A 20,262-nucleotide genomic window follows, 5' to 3' on the forward strand; every position below is an offset into this window, starting at 1 on the left:
GTAAAACTTTGAATGTGGTGAAAATGAAAGCAGTAAAACAAAGTGGTTAAAAGTGAAAGCAGTAAAACAAAGTGGTTAAAAGTGAAAGCAGTAAATATTGAATGTGGTTAAAAAATCAAAAGGGTAAAACTGGACTTGATAAAAATGGAAGGTGTGAAGTACTAAACATGAAAATGAGTGCCGTAAAAAAACATCTGATTAATATTGCCCCTTTGAAAATTAGAATCGTTAAATTTGGATGACATTAAAATCACATTATGGTAAATATTTATCTTATAAATATTATGTCTTAAAAATATAACATTGGCTAATTTAATTCACTGCCTCGATTTTAGTACCTCCACTTTACACACTTCAGTTGTATCATTTTCTGTACTGACGCGGTGAATGATAAAACTGAAGTGTGTAAAGTTTACCTGCTAAAATTGAGGCACTGAATGAAAACATTCAACATTAAATCGAGTACAGCAAATGATACAATTGAAGTGGGTAAAGTAGAGGTACTAAAATCGAGGCAGTGAATTAAATTAGCCAATGTTATATTTTTAAGACATAATATTTGTAAGATAAATATTTACCATAATATGATTTTAATGGCATCCAAATTTAACGATTCTAATTTTCAAAGGGGCAATATTAATTAGATGTTGTTTTTTACATCCCACATTTTCATGTTTAGTACTTCACACCTTCCATTTTTATCAAGTCCAATTTTACCCTTTTGATTTTTTAACCACATTCAAAGTTTTACTGCTTTCATTTTTACCACAATCTATGTTTTACTGCGTTCATATTTACCACATTCAATATTTCAATTAATTTTGATCACTTTGACCCTTCATAGCGTGCACCTTCCTCCACTCTTATATGTTACCCTGTGCTCCTCCCTTTTCTTAAAGTAGGTATTCACCACAGCCATTTCCATCCTTTTTGCAAAATCAACTACCATCTGTCCTTCCCCATTCCTATCCTTGATACCATATCTACCCATTACTTCCTCATCACCTCTGTTCCCTTCACCAACATGCCCATTGAAGTCTGCTCCTATCACCACTCTTTCATGCTTGGGCATACTCTCCACCACCTCATCTAACACACTCCAGAAATCTTCTTTCTCCTTCATCTCACAACCTACCTGTGGGGCATATGCACTGATGATATTCATCATCATCCCTTCAATTTCCAACTTCACACTCATCACCCTGTCAGACACTCGCTTAACCTCCAACACACTTTTAACATATTCTTCCTTTAAAATGACCCCAACACCATTTCTCTTCCTGTCCTCACCATAGTACAACAACTTGTATCCACCGCCGATGCTCCTGCTCTTACTTCCCTTCCACGTGGTCTCTTGCACACACAATATGTCTACCTTTCTCCTCTCCATCATATCAGCCAGCTCTCTCTCTTTACCAGTCATACTACCAACATTCAAAGTCCCCACTCTCATTTCCACCCTTCTAGTTTTCTTCTTCTCCCGCTGTTTGTGGCAACATTCTCCTCCTTTTCTTTGTCGTTGTTGCCCAGCAGTAGCCCAATTTCCACCGGCACCCTGTTGGGCAACAGCACCGGTGACGGATGTTGTTAACCTGGGTCGCAACCGATCTGGTATGGGAATTCGATTCTTAGTCTGCATGGTTGGGTTGGCTTGTTTTACGCCGGATGCCCTCGTGACGCAACCCTCCTCATTTATCCGGGCTTGGGACCGGCACTCAGAATGTATTGGCTGCACACCCCATGTGGCTGAGTTTTTGTCCAACAACACTTTTCGATAAAAAAGTTGCTTTTCTTCAAGTACCGTATTGTCTAGAGTATAAGTCATGTTTTTTTTCTAGTTTGAGACGTCCTGCAGCTTATAGTCTGGTGTGACATATACTGAAAAAAATCGCATTGCAGGACCACAAATTTTCATTACAGTTGAAACTAGAAACATAACATTAAACTGACTTTTGTGTTTGAAATAAAAGAGGTGGAAACTTCCTAAAGGGGCTCAGTTACTGTCAGCATGCATTTAAAACCAAGTTGGATCACACTTAAACTGTTCGTTAAACGCGCGGGGGATGTCATGATTGGGTCTGTGGGGTTTATTGTATGTTGTTTATTCTTCTTTTTTCTGTGTCTGTTAGTTTTTGCACTGGGGTTTTGTGGAGGGATCTCTTTTGTCTTGTGTTGGGCATATGCCTCCTGCCCTCCCTACCTGCTTGCCACACCCCTTCTCACACACCTGTGGTGCATTTTCTCTTGATCACATCCCCTTTATTAGTAACACCTTCTTTTTCTCTCACTTGCATGATTGTTGAGCTTTGTGCCACTTTCAAGCGTTTGTCCTCAGAGTTTCCTCGTCCTGTTTTTTGCTTCACCGTGTATCGACGTGTCTGCCTGTTTTTGGATTCTGCCTCTGCCTCATGCGTCAACTACTGTTGCTAATTTTGGACTGCCTTTTTGTGTACTGACCCATGCTCGCATTAAACTCTTTTAAGTTGAATCCTGAATCCTGTATTTGTGTCCAACTTCCTGGTGTTGTCAGACTTGTCAAAATGAATGTCTGTTTCTGGGCGGTGCGCTGCAGCACTGCCCAAAAACAGATGTAGCTGGGAAGATCTGCAAGAAGGGCCCAGCGCACATCCAGGGTCATCACCATCAGCTGGCATAGCCATAAATCAAAGAGCAGGAGCAAGTAGAATAAAATAAATAAATTAACTGGAATACCACACTTTTGTATAAAGAGGGACTATTATTATTATTATTATTTTATTATTATTTTATTTTATTTGTATCTGGAATAACCTTATTTGGACTTATTTGAAACTCTAAGGACCGTTCTTTTGACAAGAACAAAATTAACAGTGAGTTTAGGTATCTTTTACAAATGTATGAGGTCTATCACGGACATCAGACAGAGATGGTTGGGCACAAATGCAGGACTCGACACAATAGCTCTGGTTGAGGTTGACGTTTACTGAGAAACTCAGCGAGGTTCGGTACACAAAAAGGCAGTCCAGGACAAGCAGACAAAACAGAATCATCAGGCAAAAGCGTGGTCAGTACACCAGGCAGGTGGTCAGAAACACTACGTGGAAACAGGACTTGGAAGATACAAAACAGAGTCAGAAGCGAAGGCACAAGGTGCAACGATCGAGCGAATAACCAGTGCAACCAGTGAGACTTATATACACTTGAGTAATGAGCAGCTGATCAGAAACACCTGTGCAGATGGATCCAGAAGTGGGTGTGGTCAGGACAGTGCCACACCCACCACCCAGCACCAAGAGATAGGGAAGACATAATCATCAAATAATACAGACATAAAACATGGCAAAAGAACCAAACAATCCCAGAGCATGACAAGGTCTGTGAGAAAAGTATCTGACCTTTTTATTTTTTTCAAAAACCATATGGATTTGAATCATGTGTGATTGCATCAGCCAAGCTTGAACCTTCGTGTGCATGCATGAGTTTTTTCACGCCTGTCGGTTGCGTCATTCGCCTGTGGGCAGGCTTTGTGTGAGCACTGGTCCACCCCTCTCGTCGTTTTTTCATTGTCAGAAGAATGTCTGAAGGACTGCCGTTTTGTTGCATTAAAAATTTTTCAGAAACTCTGCCAGACAACTAGCTGGAAACCATTTCGAAGATTCGGTTGGCTTTCACTGAAAATTTTATGGGCTTCAGAGAGATTAAGGATTGTTACTGCCGCTTTAAGGACGGCCCACAGCGCCGGAGGGCGCGCCGTGCCCCGAGCGGCCATCGACTGGCTGAAAGGAGCTCATCACTTCCAAATTTAAGGCTTTGTTGATGCAGGACGTCGTGTAACTAGCAGAGAAGTTTCATAAGAGGTCGGGATCAGTACTTTATCGGCACATTACCTTGCGAGTGACGGGGCATTTAGATGTTATATATCAAATGTTCATAAAATGTTTAATATTTGGCCTTTTACCATGGGGAAAGAAAACTGTTGCATCTTTGAGATCATTCAGATCAGTAAGTGTGCACTGCATAGTCTCTGTGCTGAGCCGAGCACACGCATTTCTCGGTGGATGGGACTTTGAACCTCAGGAGAAAGAAAGAGAGAAAGAAAGGAAGAAAGAAAGAATGAAAGAAAGTTGTTTCTGCACTAAAATGTGACAGGAGAAAGCTGCTCTTGGCGAAGTTGGGGGGGTTGTATTTCGAGATCGATTTACTAAGTTACGCATCAAATGGCGGCCGTAAGTTGTGGACAAAACTACAATATTGGTGGTTTTGATGGAAATGGTTTGAATGGAGGAACCATTAGTGTGTCTACCATGTACGTTTTCTGGCTGCTGCAGACTCTGTGGGTTTATGTCAGCTTGAACTTACTAAACTTTCTCTTATTGGCAGGTCTTCCAATATTGTGAATCCACTTGTTTCCAAGTGTTGCATTCTTAGGAAAAACATAGAAGTTCACATGTTTATCCCTCAGATGGTTATTGAAGCATCCAGGGACACAACAAGTAATCCCGGCATTCTGAGCCTTTTGTTTACTTTCTGAGCGTGTCTATACATCCGCATCAGGCACACATTTCCCACAATCCCATGTATGACCAAAATTCAATATGGTGGATATGCAAGTACACGCCCCATATAATCATCTGTTTAATGGCTGAAAGAAGCAGTTTACTCATCTTTTGTCCTTTGTATAGTGACATTAATTAGCTCATTGGCTGTGATTCTTAATGTGTGCCTTATAAATAAATAAATAATTCATTTTGCTTCTTGTAGTAGAGATTTACTTTCAGTTTCAGTTAAAGGAAGATAATTTTAGAAATTTTTATATCGAGAAGCCTGATTTACTTTTTGTATGTATTTGAAATGCCATAAACAAATTACAATGCATGAAATACCAAGGGGCTGAATACTTGTGAAAGCCACTGTATATATGGTTTTTATCCCCCTGCTGGAAGAAAAGGCTGAAAGGGGGATTATGTTCTGGTAATTTCCATCTGTCTGTCTCTGTCCTTCCCGAAAAGGGTATAAGCGTTCTGAAATCAACTCCCCTCACATTTGTAGGGGGAATTTCATGAAACTTCGTACATGTCCTTGTTATAGGTTAGTAATGTGGATATTGTCATATCGTTTGAGTTGGGCCCATTTTACCAGCGTTATGGTCCTTGATTAACAAATCTAGACATTGTCAGTTTCATGAGTTCTGAAATCATCTCCTCACATATTCAGGGCAAATTTCGTGACAGTTGGTACAAGACCTTGATATATGTTTATTATACGCATATTATACTTTTGTTTGATATATTTATTATTCTATCCTGTGATTCATTAGCAAGAAATGTTTCTCTGGATTTACAAAAGAATTTCTTTACTAAAATTAGCTCATTGTACAGTTTTTGCTATAGAAGTGTAGCTGATGTGTGTTGACAAACCAAATGTTATCAGAATGCACCAAGCACTTGTATCAAAGCAACATTTGTCAGCGGGGGATATTGTGCTCTCAGAGTACTCTTGTTTCTCTTAAAGAAGCATTTTTGAGCGTGTGCCACTCCGGAAAATACAGCACATTACTACCTTTGAACACACCAATGGGTCAAATTCAAACACCTGATTTCCTTGAAAAATACACGTGACAGTGGTGAACCGTGGTTAAAAAGTGTGATAGGTGAATGTTTGGCTGGATAAGTGTTGAACAGAAAAGGTTTCATTGTGTAAGTTCTTAAAATCCTCACCTTATAATACAGTATACTCCACCTGTTCTCTTTGATTGTGGATATTTGGATTTAATTGTCTTGTTTAATAGAACTGTGACAGTTACATTGTGTGTTGAGAATTATGCATTCCCAGCTGAGACACATGAGCTTGGGTTTGTCCATTTGCATCCATAGGCACTTTGCTCTGTGTCCATTGGTAACACCGCTTTATAAATGGGAAGTAAAGTGATTATGTGGTTTGGGGGGGGGAGACCTCACCCTCCTTCCAATAGGTTGCAGTCAGTTACTGTCCTTTTTTCATAGTTATCCATCAAGTTCCAGTTTTCAGATCAGTGGTCCTGTGTAACAAAGTGGGACAGAGTTCCCCCTGTATTTGCCACTGCAGTTTTCTTTAGTTCTTTTCTTATTAGTTATATGTTCCTTTTTTATTATTTAGTTGTGCTTGTCTTGCCAAAGTGTAAAAAATAAAATAATTTATCTTCAAAATACCTCCTTAAAATTGACATTTGGGAAAGTAACAATCAAACCTTTTTTGTTTACTTTACAAAGTTTCGAGAGAAACTTGTTCACTCCAAATCGGGCATAGCCTCGGTCTGGATGACTCATGGACACCAGATGCTGAGCAGTTTTGCCACAGTCTCCTCCGGTGACATTTTTATTCTGGTTTCAGGCATTTTGCAGTGCATAAGACGCATGCATGACCTTGGCAATGCTGCACAATCCTCCAGCTCTGTATTTGGAAATTCCAGCAACTTACAGCCATTGGAAATTTTTAAAAATCTGCACCAGTTCTGTTGGGAGGGGGCGGCGGGAGTAGGGAAAAAAAGCTGGCCTACAGTTCTGCAGTTAGATCATTAAGCACAAAAAGTAGCACAGCCCATTGTGGAGACCCAAAAAGAGAGCTAACTACAATCACTGTCTGAAAGTGGGACAGGGAAGCATCAAGAATTCCCGGGGAGGCCTCCCAGACTGTGCCTTACAACATAACTGCCTGCTGCACTGCAGCCCCCGCCGCACAAGCTTTGGCACCAGTACAGATGGATCTTTCTTAGCCAAATCAAAGCAAAAAGCTCCCCACCACCCACCAGTAGCTTCTCTGAGATTTGGAACAACAACTTACTGGACGAAAAATAACAAAAAAAATCCAAGGAGTCGTTCTTGAATTGTTTTTGTTTTTAAAGCAACACAACACTTAATGTGGTGGATTGAGGTCAAAATTGTGTTGCACTGCTGCCACTTATTACATTTACTTTGGAAGGATGGAGCAAACCTTTATTTGTTCTTCATGAAGAAATTTGCTATACCAAATGCTACATTTTTTTAAATGTAGGATGAACTTTTTTTTAAGAGTCTACCATTTTATTTTAGAGATTAAAAGAAGAGCATCCGTAAGATTAAATCCAAGCACAATATCATTTCTTTGCATTGACAAGTTGACTCATTAATTTCCTGCATTCTGAAGTTTCTGAATGCATGAGAATGCTAGATAGCAGGGGTCACCAACCCTGGTCTATGGAGATCACCTGCTCTTCATGTTTTCCATGTGTACTTGTGCAAGCACAGCTAATTAGCCAAGTCTGCGTAAATCACAGACAGTACATCATAATAAGAATCGACAGATTAGTGAAGCATGAATATGCCTTAAGAAAATGCACATCATGTGCATACATTTGGTTGTAGCATCTTAGACTTCTGCTTGTATTTCAGTTTATTGGCTGCAGCGTCAGTGTCAACATTTGATGAAGACGCTGTGTAGAGACAAGCAGCCTTTCATCCACACATGTTCTTTCTGTCTCCTCTATGAATGTGCGCTTATTATTTTCATCCATGCAGGGTCGAAGCTGGATTGTGAAGCGCAGCTATGAGGATTTCCGTGTTCTGGACAAACACCTGCACCTCTGCATCTATGACCGACGCTTCTCACAGCTGCCCGAGCTGCCTCGATTGGACAGTCTAAGTGATCAGTCAGAGGTAAGTTACACATACGCCACAATTCAACAAATGTGTATGTTTTTGCACCAGAGACTGAAATATTCCGTATCACAAGAAATAATTTATCATTGGAATTATTATTATTATTATTATTATTATTGTTATTATTATTATTATTATTATTATTATTATTATTATTATTATTATTATTATTATTATCATGGTGTTTGGTGGATTCATTATTTTTAGTTGTTTTTTCCCTTCAAACTCAGACTTTTATATTTTAAGCAAATTGAACAGTGCTTTATTGAAGGTGAGGGTGTAATTTGCCACCAGTCTCTTTCAAAAGCAAGGCTGCCAGACAGTGGCTGATCTAGGGGTGGGGACGAGGGGGTTCCTTCTACCCGAGCCACTTTACAAAGATGTGAGGGAAAGGTCTTGCATAAATAAATAAAGGTGGATGGCTGAATGCTGCTGCATGCAAAATTAGATAATCTGATCCAGATACAGTGCTTTAAAATATTTTATATATTATTATTATATATTAATATATAATATGATTTTCTTGTGAAATGAACAGTTTCTTTGCAGCCATAAGACATTCAGCTGAAATGTTAAATGTGCTGACACGTGTGTGTGTGTGTGTGTGTGTGTGTGTGTGTGTGTGTGTGTGTGTGTGTGTGTGTGTGTGTGTGTGTGTGTGTGTGTGTGTGTGTGTGTGAACAGTGTGAACAGTGTGAACAGTGTGAACTATGATATACAGACCTTAATTTCAATTCTTTTATTTTCCTCCTTTTAACAGTCAGTTTCCCAGATGTTGTTGGCTTACCTTTCCCGGCTCTCAGCCATCGCTGACAACAAAATCAACTGTGGGCCTGCCCTCACATGGATGGAGGTAAACCTGCACCCACCATCATTTATTAAAACACTGTGGGTTAACTGTTACTTTTGTTGAGTCAGTTGTTAGATTAACTAACCTTCTTATAACTGTGTTTTCCTGTGCATGGTTGCATCTTCACTACTTGAAATATTATATATTGTCACAAAACTAAACATCTCAAAAATAAGGAAGACATTAATTCATCAAAACACTCACTGTTTGCTCCACCAAGGCCGGGCATATAGCATCCGGGTTGTCCATCCGTCCGTCCTTCCGTCAGTTCGTCTGTCCGTCCGTCCGTCCGTCCATCCATCTGTCCGGCCGCAATTCGTTCGCCACAACGTAGCTCAGCACCTATTGCTTGCAAAAACTTCATATTTGGTGGGTACATGCCTTGGAGGAGTACTTCGCAATGGGTTCGAAGGCCGGTGACCCTGACCTCTGTTTCAAGGTCACCAGTGGTTGCATTTGTTTTGAAGGCTGGTGACCGTGACCGACTTTTTATGGTCACTGTTTGTCACATCCTCTAAATAAATATTATGCCAATCTCCAATTTTTTCATTGTATATCCCAGTTTACATCCAACACATAAGGTTCAACCAAATACCCACCCCATACTAGTACATATTACTGCACTTTGCATGGAAAATAATACTGCGCGTGGGGCATTTCGTGATGAATGTCTCTTGTTTTTGTCTTAACTCTTGACCCAATAAATAATGAACTTATTTTAAGAAACTTGATGGAAATGCTTGGCGTCAGATCAGCACCAAAACCACACTCGCGCAAAAAAAATGCATTCACGCGTAAACATTAATTGCGCATGCAAATGATCACTACGTGCAGCAGCTTTGTGCGCAGTTAATATCTACGCGTGAACATATTTTTTACACGAGTGTGGTTTTGGCGCTGATCTGACGCCATAGAAATATTGTGTTTCAAAAGATTAACAACTTGAGCATTTTTGGTGCATATTGAGGGCCTTATCTTCCACAAATTAGCACACATTGCAAACATTATTGGTAGTTTCCATCCTATATCTGAGGGTTGTGGTCAGATGGAATGTGATTGTGAGGAGACAGAAAGCGTTTGCACCATAACATGGTCAGAATACAGAGGAAGTGGCAGTTGCAGGTGCTGACTAGCTTCTTTTGACAGAGTCAGGCATCACTTCTGTCAACAAGCGCATTACAAGGCTCAGGTTTTGACGGAGGAATTGAGGAATTGGCAAAATATGAATAAAACATGGTAAGTGAACGCAACCAACTTTCATAATGACTGACAAACATACAGACCATTCATCTGTGCTTCTGAACAGTAATAGTATAACTGAGATGACACATGATTATGACAATCTGGAATTACAACCTTTTAAGTATACTGAGCATCATATACAGGATCTGGAATATGAGATAGATCCGGACAATCATTTCTATTCCTTCATAGATAGTATCTGTCAGTATTACACAGAGGAACAATACAATAACTGCATTTCAAGTGATGGGAAATTGTCAATAATCCACTTTAATAGCAGGAGTCTGTACAAAAGGTTTGGGAGTATCAAAGACTATTTAAAACAATTTTGTCAACCCTTCAGTATAACTGCCATAACGGAAACATGGCTTACAGAGGGTGATGACACAAACTATGAGCTGGAGGGTTATGAATTTAATCACCTGAATAGATGAAATAGAGGAGGAGGAGGAGTTGCTTTGTATGTTGACAAAAGGATTAACTACAAAATTTCATAAACACTATGTATAGTCTAAATCTATATCTAAAAATTACTAGGCCTTCAAGAATCACTTCACCTTCAGCTGCTCTCATTGATAATATATTTACAAATGATATCGATACCAAAACACTAAGTGGCTTATTAATTAATGATATTAGTGACCATTTACCAATTTTTATAGTAACTGATTTGAAGTTCAATAAAAAATGTACTGAGAAAAAACAATATTGCAAGCGCCTGCAATCTGAAGAAGCTATTACTGCCTTAAAAAATGATTTACTTTTACAAGATTGGAATCCCATTTACGCAAGATACGCATAAGCAAGATGCGAATTTAGCATATACCGAATTTGAAAACATATTTCTTAATATACAGTATATAACAAAAATTGTCCAATTATACAGTATAATAAAAATAATAACTATAAAGCTAACCCATGGATAAAAAAAGGTCTTCAAAAGGCGTGTAAAAAGAAAAATAGGCTATACGGAGAATTCATTAAAAGTAAATCAAGAGAGGCAGAGGTTAAATATAAGGACTATAAAAATAAACTAACAACTATTATGCGTAACTGCAAAAAATCATACTTTGGAAAAATACTAAACAATAATAAAAACAATATAAAGGAAACATGGAAAATATTGAATAGTATTATAGCAAATAAACCCAAATCAAATAACTATCCAACATACTTTACTTATGACAACAAAGATGAATATAACATGAGCCAAGTAGTGAATAGTTTCAATGAATTTTTTGCTAATGTTGGGCCAGATCTGGCAGCTGAAATCCCACACAGTACATGGGAAAATCAGCAATTAATCGCCAGAAATCTGCACGCAATGTTTCTCAGCCCAGTAGATGAAAGGGAAATTATTAACATAGTTGGTACATGAAAAGTAAAAAGTCAACGGATCATAATGAGGTACATATGTCCTTAGTAAAGCAAATAATTACTGAAATTGCAAAACCATTATCATATATTTTTAACAAATCATTTCAAACTGTGATTGTTCCTAACAGTATGAAAGTGGCAAAAGTGATACCTTTCTTCAAATCTGGTAGCAAGCATCTTTTTACTAACTCCAGGCCTGTCTCTCTATTGTTACAATTTTCAAAGATACTGGAAAAACTTTACAACAGCAGACTAGATAAATTTATAGATCGACACAACTTGCTTGATGAAAGTCAATATGGTTTTAGAGCAAAAAGGTCCATGACACTGGCATTGCTTGATTCCATAGAAGAGATCAATAAACATGTGGACCAAAGGGTAATAGTTGCAGGTTTATTTATTGACTTAAGAAAGGCTTTTGACACAGTTGATCACAATATATTATTTCAAAAGTTGGAACTGTATGGGATCAGAGGGGTTGCTCTGAGTTGAATTAAAAGCTACTTACAAAACTGAAAGCAGTTTGTTAAACTCGGGGAATACTGTTCGTCATGTTTGGACATCATTTGTGGGCTACCACAGGGTTCTGTGTTGGGCCCAAAATTATTTATTTTATACATCAATGATTTATGTAAAGCCTCAGATCTGGTTAAAACTGTGCTCTTTGTTTTGCTCAGGGCAAAATCTGCAACAGTTGTTATCTGATTTAGGAACAGAAATGAGAAAGTTACAGAGATGGTTTGATATTAACAAGTTATCATTAAATTTGTCTAAAACTAAATTAATGTTATTTGGAAATTATAAACAAGACATACAAATTCAGTTAAATATACATGGGTAAGCATAAAGCGTGTCAAAGAGAATAAGTTTTTAGGTGTCATTATTGATGAAAAAATTAATTGGAAAGCTCATATTCAGCATATTCAAATGAAGGTATCAAAGAGTATTGCAGTACTAAATAAAGTAAAGCATGTTCTTGATTGCAGAGCACTACATACTCTGTATTGTTCATTGGTTGCACCCTACTTGTCTTATTGTGCTGACGTTTGGGGCAACAATTACAAAACTACATTGCAACCATTATTCATTCTTCAAAAAAGAGCATTAAGGACAATTCATAATGCAGGTTGTCGAGACCACACCAACCCATTGTTCATTAAATCTCAAATATTAAAACCTAATGATATGATTTCGTTCAAGACTGTTCAATTAATGTACAAAGTGAAAAATAAACAAGTGCCATTTAGAATTCAAGAATATTTTACTGAGAGAGAGAGAAAATATAATTTACGGGGCTTGTATCATTTTAAAATTGCTGGCGCTCGGACGACCAGGAAAGGTTTCTGTGTCTCCATGTGTGGCCCCAGATTATGGAATAACCTGACGGATGAACTCAAACGATGTCCAAATATCAATCAGTTTAAAAATCAGTATAAAAAAATGGTGTTTTCAAGCTATGTATCTAATGAAGTATGATGAGTTCTGTGTTGTCAGTTGTAACTGTGAACTTGTTCAGTAATATTAATTTGTGTATGTGTATGTATGTATGTATGTATGTATGTATATATGTATGTGTATATATATATATATATATATATATATATATATATATATATATAGTGTGTGTGTGTGTGTGTGTGTGTGTGTGTGTGTGTGTGTGTGTGTGTGTGTGTGTGTGTAATTATGTATGTATGTGTAGGTGTATGTTGGTGTGTGTATACATGTGTTCACTAGATATGTTTATGATAATGGGATTTGAGTTTGTGTTGTTAAATGTGTTTGTAGCATGGCCCAAGCAGAGGGTCACCCCTTAGAGTCTGGTCTGCTTGAGATTTCTTCCTCAATACATCAGAGGGAGTTTTTCCTTACCACTGTTGCCTGTGTGCTTGCTCTGGGGGTTGGTAATGTGTATATATGTATGTATGTATGTATATATGTCTTGTGTATCAGTTTTTGTTATTGTCAGGTTTGTGTGCCAAAATAAATAAGTTCAGTAAAAAAAAAAAAAAAAAAAAAACCCTTCAATAAGTTCAATATCTCAGTGATGGAGATTTTTTTTACTGATGGCGTTTAAGTGATTGATGAGCATCCCAGACAGTGGCAGGTGCTCGTCTTTCAAAGAGGGGAAGTTCATTGTTAGATTACATAATTTTGTTGTTAAACAATTGAAAAAGCACCAAACCATATTGGATCACTGCTTAAAAATGTTCTCTGAACTCTGTAAAGACTTTGGTGCTTTGAGGCATTTGATTCAATCTTTTGCGAATGCCACATCATATTACAAAATGTATAAATACATGTTAATATTGCCATATATTGTCTGAACTAATATGTAGAAGTAATATTAGTGTTACACTTGCAAACCTCAACATCCACAAATTTTTACCTTGGAAAAGGTTTTCAAGGTCAAAGTCCTGTTAGAAGTAAAGCTAAAGTAAAGCTGTCATAAGCTAAAATATAATACAAAATATAGATCAAAATGGCTTTTCAGTGTTAAAATCAAATATCTGCTAAATCCACAATATGGATCACATGTGGGTCGAACTTAGTCTGTTCATTGAGAGTGCCAGTTTGCACCTCATTGTCACAAATGAGAATGATTGAGGCACGTTTGATTGAGATATAATGCAAAATGTACACCCAATGGGCTTTTCAATATTCATTTCAAGTGTCCACAAAATCTACAATCTGGATCAGATCCAGATCAAGCTTTGTCAGGTGATACTGAATGCCAGTCGGCGGCTCACTTTTAAATAAAGTGATTGGGGCACGTTTGATTAAGATATAATATTAAATATACATTAAACAGAGTTTTCAATGTAAATTTAAATGACCTCAGAATCTGTAATATAGATTAGATCCGGATCAAACTTTGACAGTTATGAATTTTTGAAAATTCATTCATTGTTAAAGATAGGGATTTTTCCAAGATTTTTCCCGACTTTGGTCTTTCACCTATGACCTTGAAAATAGAATCAGTTCTTGCTTATCAGGATATGAATCTTCAGTAAAAAAAAATTTCATAATGATATATGAAAAATTGTGGGCTCCAGGCTGTTCACAAACAGCCAAACAAACAAGGGTGAAAACATCGTTAGTGGAGGTAATGTTTTTTTTAATGAAGGGGACAGTGACGGGAATTTATTGCTTTGATACTTTTTTAACCTTTTTTTTTGGCAGTTTCTCCCTGCAAGAATAGCAAACAGTGTTGGTTCAGAGAGCATTTTTCCACTGTCCAAATAACATGCACACACAAGCATGACAAATAAAAGCAGAAAATAAGATTTCTTATGCACATTGCAAGTTTTGTTCTGGTGCAACATAAACTTTTCATTTAGAACTTCATTTACATTTCATTGCCAGGTAGTATGTCACTGCACAAAAAGCAAAAACAAAAAAAGGGGGGCGGGGGTTGAGCTGCTTTTCTCGTTGCCTGTGACATTATTGTTTTAAGGGGGGGGGTCATTCTAAATCAGCAGCAGGAGGATAAACGTGTTTAATTCTTGAACACAAAGAGAAAACATCAAACATCTGCTCATATGTAGAAGAAAATTCATTGACACAAAACCAACCCTTTTGCACAGATTGTGTTACAAACAGCATATGACGAGGGATGAGAATTGATAAGGTTTTATTGATATCGATACCATTCTCTTTACCAGCCTTTTTTTTTTTATGTGGGCACTTTCACATTGAAGGATACATAGTGAAAAATGAGTATTAATAGTAAATTTGTGATCATATTCTTTCATTTATTTCAATAATATTATTTGCTTGTACATCAGGCCCACATGGCGAATAATTATGGCAATTATCTGAGCTCTACCATGATTTCTTAATTAGTTATGGCTACAAATATGCCTGTTTTGTATGTAAATTTGTGTGTGACAAAAGTAAGTGTATCTCTGAACTTGCACTGTTATTAAATTATAAGAGGCTGGACTATATTTTACATAAAAAACCTTATTCAGCATCTACTAATACTTTCTCATCCATTTATTTAATGCTGGTGGAGATATTTTTTCAGCTAATGTACTTTTTATCAAATGTTCCCACCAATACAAGGCTCCAAAAAAACACAAAAAGATAACCACACCTTTTTACAGTTAACTTAAAAATGCCTGACCTATATCAAAAAAGGGTTAAAATTGAATACAGTGTTGCAACAGTGTTGTGCACGTTGCAAAACGTGACAAAATTATGTTAAACTGAAACAAAGAAATACTATGAGTCTGTTTTATTTACAGTGTAAGAAATGAACAATGGGATAGTCAAGTAATTTCGGCAAGCAAATACAAAGAAATGGGTTGCAGTTTGTCTTTTGACTTCACTTGCAAAATCCGTGATGGGACTGAGCTCTTGATGATTAAATGATGGTGTAGAGCTCAAAATACCTTTCAGTCAAAACGGGATTCAGCCTTTTGGCTAATTTTCAAATCATCATGTGGAAGCTCAGGGTCCAGGCAAGCCAAGGCCCGCCCACAGCTCCATCCACCCTCCAGAGACCCTGAAGAGTCCAGGGGCGGGACAAAATCATGGCATTTATCCAGTGATCGTCAGTGAACAGATGCTCAGCTTCTACGGGCAAATGCACTGACCACAGACCGTATAAAAAGTTGATTTTTTTTTTTTTTTTTTTAATCCATGGCAGTGACACTACGAGAATGTATGAAAAGTTAAAATCAAGTCAATCGATTTGTGATAAGTAGCTGATTCTAAACGAACTCGTCTTGGAGATGAACGTGTTCTAATGCATTTTAGAATCAATGGAATGTTACACAACTGTACATATTTGACAATGTAATTTTCGGGATAGCTGAGCTTCCCTTGCAGTCTTATGCCGTGTTCACACCGGACGCCACGCGACGCCACAAATTAGCATCCCTCGCCTGGCGATGGACGCGACACCATCACCCGGTGTGTTGCTTTGCCCCAATGCATCATCAAATAGGAGGAGCTTCCATTCCGCTCACCATTAAATCGACATGCCGGACCTTGATCACATGGAGCGAGTTGCTGTGCTCTATTTGTTGTGGAAAGCTGACAGATGTCGCCAGCGGCGCCGTCCCTGGGTTCACAACATCCTCATGAGATGTTCCCAATTCAGGGAGTTTCATTATTTGCTGCAGGAGCTGGGTCTGGATGACGGCCGCTTTCAGCGGTACTTCTGCCTCTCCAGGACCCAGTTTGAGGACCTCTTGTCCCATTCGCACGCGCACATGTGAACAATTACAAAAAAAAAACCTAGCTGCCGTCGCTGCTGCGGTGCTGCTGCTTGCTCTCCCCACAAACTGTGTCATAATTGTGAAATAAAGGACAAAAGGGACATGAGTCCTGCTCACAGGCTGGCTGCCAGACACAGGACATGTCCACATCAAGTATAAACTCCAGACATCTCCAGGTCACTTATATCCAGTCCCTGATTGGTCATCGCGGCGCAACAAGATGAAAAAGTTCAGATTTTTCATCTTGGGGAAGAGGGCGACGTGACGCGATGTCGCGCCACAAACGCGCTAATTGCTCAAAATAGCTTCATTTGTGTCCATCGCGTCGCATTGTGTTGCTTGGACTTTTGTGGTGCCACAACGCGTCCTTCCATAGGCAACCTGTCGCCGCCGTCGCTCGCGTGTCGTCCGGTGTGAAGCAGAGGGGACACTCCTGTCGTCATGGGTGATTTCACTGCGACTACAAGCACTGACAGAGCCGATTCCTTTATTGAGCAAAAATTCAGGGGCTGCAAGCTGCTGGATCTTTAGTCCTGCATCCAGGGTGACTGATCACCAGTTAATGGCCAAGAGAGAGTTTCATGGAAAACATGTTTCTCAAAACTGTCATTTCCAGTAATAGGTGTGTTTTTGTGTATATGTGTGTTTACAGGTTGACAATAAGGGGAATCATTTGTTGGTTCATGAAGAGTCGTCCATCAATGTGCCAGCAATTGCTGCCGCTCACGTCATCAAGCGCTACATTGCCCAGGCCTCTGATGAGCTCTCCTTTGAGGTGACAGCCTCTTTCTCTCACTCTTTTGTAAAGTTGATCACCAAATGCGCGACAGAACTCAGATGTCGACATTTTAGTCTAGTGTGTTTTCTTTCCTCCTCTGTCAGTGTTTGGTGCTTAAAGATTTTATGACTGTTGTCATTGAATAAAAATAAACTGAACTGCAGGAGCAATAAACAAATCTGTTCAACTTAAGCATGGAGACTGAGAGAACACGTTACAGTACCTGCAAAGATAATAGTCTTGCAGATACTGTAGGTGTTGAAAGCTTGCTGTGTAGTTTTTAAATCATGCTATATGACAGTCTTTTACTTTCAGATGTCTGTTGGGTTGTTTTTTTTAAGTTTTCACCCTGTTTGTTTGTCTGTTTGTGATCATTTTTCATATGTCGTTATGAAATGTTTTACAAAGGATTCATATCCTGATAGGACAGAAGTGATACAGTTTTCAAGTTTATAGGTCATAGGTCAAAGTCAGGAAAATTCTTGGAAAATTGGAAAAAACCCTATCTTTAACACTGAACGAATTTTCAAAAATTCATAACTCTCTCAAAAAAACGTCAAATTTCTTTCATATGTGAGAGCGTTATGTAGGATGGTATCCTTTTGTTTTTTAATCCGGATCTGATCCTGATTACAGATTTTGTGGCCATTTAAATTTAGCATTCCAAACCCCATTTAATGTATATTTTACATTATATCTTAATCAAACATGCCCCGATCACACTCATATTTGAGAGTGAGGTGCAGACTGGCACTCACTAACACCTGACAAAGTTTGATCTGGCTCCAATCCAGATTGTGGATTTTCTGGACATTTGAATTTAATATTGAAAAGCCTGTTTGGTTCACATTTTGCATTATTTCTCAATCAAAAGTGCCTCAATCACTCCCATTTGTGACAATGAGGTGCAAACTGGCACTCTCAATGAATAGACTAAGTTTGACCCACATGTGACCCATATTGCGGATTTAGCAGATATTTGAGTTTAACACTGAAAAGCCATTTTGATCTATATTTTGTATTATATTTTACCTTATCTCGATCAAAAGTGCCTCAGTCACTCCCATTTTTGAAAATGAAATGCAAACTGGCACTCTCAATGAACAGACTAAGTTTGATCCGCATCTGATCCGTATATTTTGTATTATATTTTAGCTTTGTAAAAGCCACTTCTAAGAGGACTTTATCCTTGATAACTTTTTCCAAGGTAAAATTTTGCGGAATTGGAAGCTAGTGTTGGCGGAGGTTTGCGCTCTACAAGCGCGGTGCTCTAGTTTGTTTTGTTTTTGTTTTTAACTGTAACCGCTCATTTCTTTTTGTTGATCTCTGCAGGTTGGTGATATTGTGTCTGTGATTGACATGCCACCTAAAGAAGACACCACATGGTGGAGGGGCAAGCATGGCTTTCAGGTATGCAACTGACAGCATAACTCCTAGCCTGGAGGCCAAAACATACACATTTAATGCTGGCTGGGAATTATTTGTTTTTGTTTTATAGTTCAGGTATTTTAACCCTTTAATGATCAACTCAGCCATTTGGTAGGGCATATTGATGTCTACTACATTCTGTTAAAAAATGTGAGGATATTAAAGGGTTAAGATAAAGGAGAGCAGGTTACCGTGTAAAACAGATTTCCAAAGTTTTGAAGTTTATTGAAAGACAAAGCAACTTAGAAATCATCTTTTATTTCAAGGCTTTGAGCAGATTGCAGGTTGTTTGATGCTGAAATGTTTGATATTTTATGTAGTCTTCAGTACAGGCATACTGATATACATTAAAAAAAAGATGCTGATGAGAGGAAATACAACCATAAAACATTAAATCATTTTTATTGCATTTCCTCATACTTTAGCAGTTGGATGCATAAGTAGTTCCTGACTAAGGCCTCAGAAAAGTTCTGCGTTGTTTGTGGTTCTGGCTTTAAAATCAGGTCATTTAGGATGAGGAAATCCAAAAATATGAAAACGGTTATGGCTCTTGTGGTTAATAATCTTATCAAACAAACATGTAGGTTGTGACATCAGTTTGGGATAAAGGCAAAGAAAAGGTGAAAATGTGCAAAACACGTGTGTTTGAGGTTACCAGCAGCTACTGTTTGGACTGTGCATCCCAGGCTGATTCCATTCAGTGCAAGTCATCACAGTAACTGACAAAAGCTCACAAAAAAGTCTTTCAAAAAGTTCCTGTTATTTAGCCTCATAGATTTTATGTGGTATTGAATTAAGTAAAAGCTGTAGAAAAGCTGTCCCACATAAAATGTTTATCCTGAAGTATTTAAATAATGTGTAGGTTAAAATATAAAGTGATGCTGCATTAGAAACCAACAGCAATGGTTAGTGAATGAAATATAATCTTCTTAGCAGGAAAACAATTTGCTATTTTCTTAGCTGTCTCTGCGTTGTTTTTGTATAAAAAGGTAGATGGTGAACAGTTTATGATTTGGCTGTAAAAAAAAAAAGAAATCAATTTGTTTATTTTTTTCCTTTAATCCCTGTAAGTCTCTGAAGAATTAACTGTGATATCCTGGCAACAACTGCGTAGATCAAGTGGAAGCTTGGCACACAAGGTCACCCCAATAAAACCTTGAACCTTGTTCGACGTTACACACTCAGTTCTCATTTCTGCCACTAGGGCTTGAGTCACTGAAACTTCGTTCATGCAAGAACTCCACAAGGTCATCATGGACCATGATCAGACTTGATACTTTAGTTTGTAGCTTGCTAAGACCTTGCACAAGTTCAAAGTTAGGCTCGGCAGCACATGCTAGGACAAGTGTTACACTTGGTGATGTGACTGTTAATGGATGTAGTATAATGAAATGTGAAGTATGTTGGTTTATGTTACAGATTCAGCCAAATTCTGCCAAACTGGTAGGATGGTGCATCACAATGCAGATGGATTTTGAGCCGAACATATTGCCAAAGCAAGAAAAGAGTTCCTCAAGGCAAAGACATGGAATGTTTTTTTTTCCAAATCAGTCTCCTGACGTCAGTTCAACAGAGCATGCTTTTCATTCACTGAAGACAAAACTGAAGACAGAAAGATGCACAGACAAGCAGTAACTGAAGAAGGCTGCAGTAAAGTTCTAGCAGAGCATTTGAAAGGAGGAAACTCTGTATGTGAAGATGATGGGTTCC

General features: G+C 38.2%; 1 protein-coding gene across 6 annotated transcripts in view; it reads left to right on the top strand.

Moving 5' to 3' along the window:
* arhgap32b (Rho GTPase activating protein 32b) overlaps positions 1 to 20,262 on the top strand; it is a 264,214-nt gene that overhangs the window by 183,424 nt on the left and 60,528 nt on the right. For all 6 annotated transcript variants that reach the window (XM_034178901.1, XM_034178902.1, XM_034178903.1 and 3 more), the window contains 4 exons: positions 7,512 to 7,649; positions 8,413 to 8,505; positions 16,999 to 17,121; positions 18,457 to 18,534. In XM_034178901.1, the coding sequence (XP_034034792.1) occupies positions 7,512 to 7,649; positions 8,413 to 8,505; positions 16,999 to 17,121; positions 18,457 to 18,534 (432 nt within the window). The remainder of the gene's footprint in view (positions 1 to 7,511; positions 7,650 to 8,412; positions 8,506 to 16,998; positions 17,122 to 18,456; positions 18,535 to 20,262) is intronic.

This window comes from Thalassophryne amazonica, chromosome 9 (assembly GCF_902500255.1).
Source record: "Thalassophryne amazonica chromosome 9, fThaAma1.1, whole genome shotgun sequence".
NCBI classification, from domain to species: Eukaryota; Metazoa; Chordata; class Actinopteri; order Batrachoidiformes; family Batrachoididae; genus Thalassophryne; species Thalassophryne amazonica.